The sequence below is a fragment of the Diachasma alloeum genome, unplaced genomic scaffold (assembly GCF_001412515.2).
Source record: "Diachasma alloeum isolate Michigan unplaced genomic scaffold, Dall2.0 Dall_scaffold_00986, whole genome shotgun sequence".
In the NCBI taxonomy this organism is placed as follows: Eukaryota; Metazoa; Arthropoda; class Insecta; order Hymenoptera; family Braconidae; genus Diachasma; species Diachasma alloeum.
Genome location: NW_021681101.1, coordinates 42,989 through 50,059, shown reverse-complemented (window position 1 = coordinate 50,059; position 7,071 = coordinate 42,989). Strand labels below are relative to the sequence as shown.

The 7,071-nt window shown below is 44.7% G+C and overlaps 1 protein-coding gene across 1 annotated transcript; it reads right to left on the bottom strand.

Moving 5' to 3' along the window:
- Window positions 1-4,533: 4,533 nt before the first annotated feature.
- LOC107045539 lies at window positions 4,534-5,577 on the bottom strand. The gene has a single exon (XM_015267844.1). It carries the CDS (start codon window positions 5,575-5,577, stop codon window positions 4,534-4,536), a length of 1,044 nt encoding a protein of 347 aa, XP_015123330.1.
- Window positions 5,578-7,071: the final 1,494 nt, after the last annotated feature.

Sequence of the window (7,071 nt, the reverse complement as noted above, 5' to 3'; positions counted from 1 at the left end):
AACTCATCGATTGTAAAAAAAATTGAATCACATTATTCGTTCGGGAGACATCGTTTGACAAAATTTTGATCACATACGCACACCCAAACACACACACACACACACACGCGTCTTTCAAAATTTGTCAACATTTGACATAAGGGTAGGGATTGCAAAATAAGGGATGATTGAAAAAAAAATTGTGCCAGAATTATGTGCTTTTTACGTGCTTTCGTTGAGCGGGAGACGGAACGCTCCCCACCCGCAAACATATGAGAAATGACTGTTCTAGGGGGAAATTCATCCTAGGGGTTGAAAAAGTAGAATTGATCATAATAGTGGCATGCGTTAGGCCGTAATTATGTTCTTTTATGTGCTCCAAGGAATTGTGTGAGAAAAAGGAGGATAAAGTTCTATATGGGAAAAAAGACCTATCTAGGGGAAAATTTAATTCGGGGGTGAGTAAAATGAGATTGGTCATGACAGCTCAGTGCTATAACCCAGAATTATAGGCTTTTTACGTGCTCTAAGATAATTGAGTAGAAATGGTTGAACAAATGAAGATTATTAAAAAAATTCAATCTATAAGGTACGATTGAAGTCACAAATGAAAATTTCCGGGCAGTATTTATTTTTGTATTTTATATTCACCATGTCATAGGAAAAAATATGTATTGCTAAGATCAGACACTGACAATGTTCGTGCTCCATGTGACAAATGAGAAAGGTATTCAGGTCGACCTGATGTGCCTGAGACACAATCAGGTGACTTGCACTGATTTAAAGCATTATGTGCTATACACTAGTCGAGGCCAATAAATTTGTGATAGAGTGCCCTCCCTTGGAGAGGGATCAGGTACACTGGTGACCGCAGGCAACTTTGCCGCGGACGCCATATTTATTTTAAAATCATTATTCATTGCAAAAAAATATGTTTCCAAGATCAGACACTGCAAATATTCGTGCTCCATGTGACAAGTGAGAAAGGTATTCGGGTCGACCTGATGTACCTGAGAGACACAATAAGGTGACTTGCACTGTCCTAAAACATTATGTGCTATACAGTAGTCGAGGCCAATAAATTCGTGCTTGAGTGGGATCAGGTACACTGGTGACTGCCGGCAACTTTGCCGCGGACGCCATCTTTTTTTTGAATCATTATTCATTGCAAAAAAATATGTGTTTGCAAGATCAGACACTGAAAATATTCATGCTCCATGTGACAAGCGAGAAAGGTCTTCAGTTGGACCTGATGTGCCTGAGAGACACAATCAGGTGACTTGCACTGTCCTAAAACATTATGTGCTATACAGTAGTCGAGGCCAATAAATTCGTGCTTGAGTGCCCTCCCTTGGAGAGGGATCAGGTACACTGGTGACTGCCGGCAACTTTGCCGCAGATGCCATATTTAAAAAAAAAATCATTATTCATTGCAAAAAAATATGTTTCGAAGTTCAGACACTGAAAATGTTCGTGCTTCATGTGACAAGTAAGAAAGGTCTTCATGTCAACCTGATGTGCCTGAGAGATATAATCAGGTGACTTGCACTGATTCAAAACATCATGTGCTATACGCTATTCGAGGCCAATAAATTCATGCTTGAGTGCCCTCCCTTAGAGAGGGATCAGGTACACTGGTGACTGCCGGCAACTTTGCCGCGGTCACCATATTTAAAAAAAAAATTATTATTCATTGCAAAAAATATGTTTCCAAGATCAGACACTGAAAATGTTCGTGCTTCATGTGACAAGTAAGAAAGGTCTTCATGTCAACCTGATGTGCCTGAGAGACATAATCAGGTGACTGGCACTGATTCAAAACATTATGTGCTATACACTAGTCGAGGCCAATAAATTCGTGCTTGAGTGCCCTCTCTAAGGGAGGAAATGTAAGGGAGGGAATGTTTTGAATCAGTGCCAGTCACCTGATTATGTCTCTCAGGCACATCAGGTTGGCATGAAGACCTTTCTCACTTGTCATATGGATTACGAATATTTTCAGTGTCTGATCATGGAAACACGTATTTTTTTTTGCAATAAATAATGATTCAAAAAAAAATATGGCGTCCGCGGCAAAGTTGCCGGCAGTCACCAGTGTACCTGATCCCACTCAAGCACGAATTTATGGGCCCGACTAGTGTATAGCACATAATGTTTTAAATCAATGCAGGTCACCTGATTGTGTCTCTCAGGCACATCAGGTCGACCTGAAGACCTTTCTCACTTGTCACATAGAGCACGAATATTTTCAGTGTCTGATCTTGGAAACATATATTTTTGTAAAGAACAATGATTCAAAAAAAAAATAAGGCGACTGCGACAAAGTTGCCGGCGGTCACCACTGTACCTGATCCCTTTTCATAGGAGGGCACTCAAGCACAAATTTATTGGCCTCGCCTACTGTATAGCACATAATGTTTTAGGACAATGTAAGTCACCTGATTGTGTCTCTCAGGCACATCGGGTCGACCTGAAGACCTTTCTCACCTGTCCCATGGAGCACGAACATTGTCAGTGTCTGATCTTAGCAATACATATTTTTTCCTATGGCATGGTGAATATAAAATACAAAAATAAGTACCGCCCGGAAATTTTCATTTGTGACTTTAATCATACCTTATAGACTGAATTTTTTAAAATAATCTTCATTTGTTCAACCATTTCTACTCAATTGTCTTTGAGCACGTAAAAAGCCCATAATTCTAGGTTATGGCACTGAACTGTCATGACCAATCTCATGTTACTCACCCCCGAATTGAATTTTCCCCTAGATAAGTCTTTTTTCTCATATAGAGCTTTATTCTCTTTTTTCTCGCACAATTCCTTGGAGCACATAAAAGACACATAATTATGGCCTAACGCATGCCGCTATTATCATCAATTCTACTTTTTCAACCCTTAGGAGGAATCTTCCCCGAGAACAGTCATTTCTCACATGTTTGCGGTTGGGGAGCGTTCCGTCTCTCGCTCAGCGAAAGCACGTAAAAAGCACATAATTCTGGCAAAAATTTTTTTCAATCATCCTTTATTTTGCAACCCCTACCCTTACGCTCTAGAGGGTTGGAGCACTAATTTTTTTGGTTGGAGCATCAAAAAACATAAAAAACACATAATTTTTACGAAAAAAAAACTTTTTTTGACCTTGTTCCCCTAATTTTAGGGACGTCTATTTTATTGATGACCGATTTTCTCACATGCTAACGCTGTTGAAATGCTGAATTAGACGTCAGAGTTCTTCGATCGTAGACCAATATCCTTACTACGGCTACATAAACTGTGAAAAATGAAAAAAAAAACCCAATGAAAAAAATCACAGATCAGAAAATTATGTACAGGCATCAGGGGACAAAAGTTATTGGGCAAGTCACTCATGACTGACATTTCCATGTTTGAACCTTGAATCATTCTTCAATTACAATAAATTTTTTATAAACTAGAAAGAATGAAAGGTATTACCCCCATGGAAAATGTATATATCCGGAAAGTATATTTATTGTACCAGAAATATAAATATTTTCTATATTCAATATAAAAAGATTATAGTCCCCTTATACTTGTATAAAATACATAAAAACGTATTAAACATATGTAATCGAAGTATTTTCATCATATAATTCATTTATACAACTTTTTGCCTGAATTATTATACTGAAAATATATTCCAGATATATAAAAGTTATAACAATATATATAAAAAATATAAAAATTCGATTTTTACTGTTTGAGCTCGGATCTGGTTTCGGGAATATTTACTGGAGATGGGCGAAATTTAAATGGATTTTAATGGGAGCGGGAGAAGGTCCACAAATCACCACACGTGCACGTTGGTCAACTCAGTCAATTTAATTTAAACAAAGTCAATATTTACACTGTGGTTAATTAATCGAGAGGATCAAAAGATTAGCGCGGTTCACAAATATTATTAACGCCGTTCACAGAATTGAGTAGCGTGGAGCAATAATACGCAGAACTCGAAAACAGTTGAGATATTAAGATATTCGCAGAACACAATGTACNTGTCGATAATCGTGGGTCCAAACGTGCCCCAATTTAAATGAGGGCGTTCGCTGGACACCTGTCCATCAAGTGGCGCCTCAGGTGTCAGAGGTGAGAGGCCACTGGTCAGATCAGTCGGTTGCGCAGGTCAGTCCTGAGAAGCGATGTAAGCATGCGAGAGGAGCGAGTGTGCGTGAGTGTGCGTGTGCGAAAAACAATTCGGTGGAAAACCGAACATTCTCCCCCGCCGTCAGCAGCTGCTGACGTGACTGAGTTGGTCTGAAACAAAAAGAGATTAATCGAGCTCAGGACAAGATTTCTCGAAGATCAATATCACCATCGTAGTTCACCAGTGACGGTCCGGTGTGAGTACTTCCGAAGACGCAGGAGGCGTAAATTCCGTCAGACCCCGGCACTCACGTCCACCCCGGACCAGTTGCCACAGAGAGGGTCGTAAATCCTCACCATGACCCAATCCGAACATGGACTATGATGAACCCGATGATGCAGAGCTGTCATCACGTGAGATGATCCTAGGTATCGCTGGTCGAGATGATCTTAAGTGTCGCTGGTCGAGACTGGCAGTAGAGCGAGCTTCGAGATGGGCCGTTGCAGAGTAGAACTGGACGTCTTAATGGTGACCACCCTGGCGAGTCCATCTCTACCAGGGTGGAGAGCGATGACTCGAGCGAGAGGCCATTTCGTTGGTGGAAACCTCTCGTCGGTGAGAAGGACTATGGAACCAATCCTAATGTTGTGAGATGGGTGGTGCCACTTCGAGATGGACTGTAGATGTTGAAGGTAGCCAGTGGACCACTGCTTCCAGAAGTACTGAACCTTCTGCTGAATAAGCTGCCAACGAGATAGGCGATCGACGTTCAAATGCTCCAGCGAAGGGTCAGGAACGGAGGTCAAGGCCTGGCCAATCAGGAAATGACCTGGTGTGAGCGCGCTGACTTCATCAGGATCGTGTGATAGCGGTTCCAGCGGTCGCGAATTGAGCACGGCTTCGATCTGCGCGAGTAAAGTAGTGAGTTCCTCGTAGTTCAATAGAGCATCGCCGATCGTTCGTTTGAGATGGAACTTCACCGACTTTACCGCGGCTTCCCATTTGCCTCCAAAGTGCGGTGCACCTGGAGGGTTAAAAGACCATCTGGTTCCATCGCTGAGCAAGAGTTGGGCTAGTTTGTTCGATTCCTTAGACGCCATTGAGAAGAGCTTCTTCAGTTCCTTGTCGGCTCCCAAGAAGTTCGTTCCGCAGTCTGAGAACAAGTTCTTGCAGTGTCCACGCCGGGCAACAAAGCGACGATACGCAGCGATGAATCCATCGGCTGCGTAATCTGAGACAACCTCAATATGGACTGCGGACGTGGTCATGCAGACGAAGATCGCGAGCCATCCCTTGTACGACTTATGACCACGCCCCTTCCACGAGCGGAGAGACACTGGTCCGGCGTAGTCAACTCCAGTGTTGAGGAACGCTCGGCCAGGTGTGAGACGAGCAACTGGGAGCTGGTCCATGAGCTGTTGAGCNGTCTGAGAACAAGTTCTTGCAGTGTCCACGCCGGGCAACAAAGCGACGATACGCAGCGATGAATCCATCGGCTGCGTAATCTGAGACAACCTCAATATGGACTGCGGACGTGGTCATGCAGACGAAGATCGCGAGCCATCCCTTGTACGACTTATGACCACGCCCCTTCCACGAGCGGAGAGACACTGGTCCGGCGTAGTCAACTCCAGTGTTGAGGAACGCTCGGCCAGGTGTGAGACGAGCAACTGGGAGCTGGCCCATGAGCTGTTGAGCTCTGATCCCTCGCTGTCTGGCGCATGGAACGCACTTCAGGATGAATGATCTTACCGGGGCTCTTCCTCCGAGGATCCAGTAAGACCTTCTGAGTCGACCGAGAGTCAGCTANCTGGGAGCTGGCCCATGAGCTGTTGAGCTCTGATCCCTCGCTGTCTGGCGCATGGAACGCACTTCAGGATGAATGATCTTACCGGGGCTCTTCCTCCGAGGATCCAGTAAGACCTTCTGAGTTGACCGAGAGTCAGCTGCGTTCCTCCATGCAGAGTCCTGAGATGGACATCCCGAATGATGTGCTGAGCGAACTGCGAATCCCGAGGTAGGATGATCTGATGCTTATTTTCGCAGTCAAGCTGAGCAAATTTCAGGCGCCCTCCAACGCGTAGAACTCCCCGGTGGTCCAGGAACGCTGTCAATCGAGTGAGCGAGTGAGACGAATTAAGACGTTGCCCTCTGTGACAAGANTCCCGAGGTACGATGATCTGATGCTTATTTTCGCAGTCAAGCTGAGCAAATTTCAGGCGCCCTCCAACGCGTAGAACTCCCTGGTGGTCCAGGAACGCCGTCAATCGAGTGAGCGAGTGAGACGAACTAAGACGGTGCCCTCTGGACAAGGTCGTAACCTCAGCTGAAAAATGCGCAGACTGAGTGAGCTTGACCCAAAGCAGTCGGGCCTGCTCGATGTCACCAGGGTTCAGAGCTGTTGCTAACGATGATCCAGGAATTCTTCTGAGACGAGCAATGACGCGTTGGCAAATGGCCGTAATTCGAAGCAATCTGTTGAGTGAAGAATAGCGATGAACTAAATCCCAAATCTCTATGCGCTGGACCTTCACGTTCAGAACGACATCAGGTTTCTCTTCAAGATCTGATGATGTCACTGAAGCAAGCTCTAGAGATGGCCACGACGATGAGCTTTTCATGAGCCACGGTGGTCCGCGCCACCAGAGTTCATGCGCAGAGAGCTGCGCTGTCGTTAGTCCACGAGATGCGCAGTCAGCTGGGTTTTCCTTGCCAGGAACGAGTTTCCATTGAGCTCGTGAGGTCTCTTGTATGAGTTGGACACGATTTCTCACGAACTCTTTCCATCTGGATGGATGCGAGTTGATCCACGTAAGCGCAACTGAGGAGTCGGTCCATAAAAACGTCGGCGTGTTCGAGAGATCGAGCTCTCCTTTCACGTACTTTACGAGTTTGGCAAGCATAACCGCAGCTGTGAGCTCTAGCCTTGGGATTGTCAGCCGTTTGAGAGGAGCTACTTTCGTTTTAGCGCAGACCAAAGAAATCCG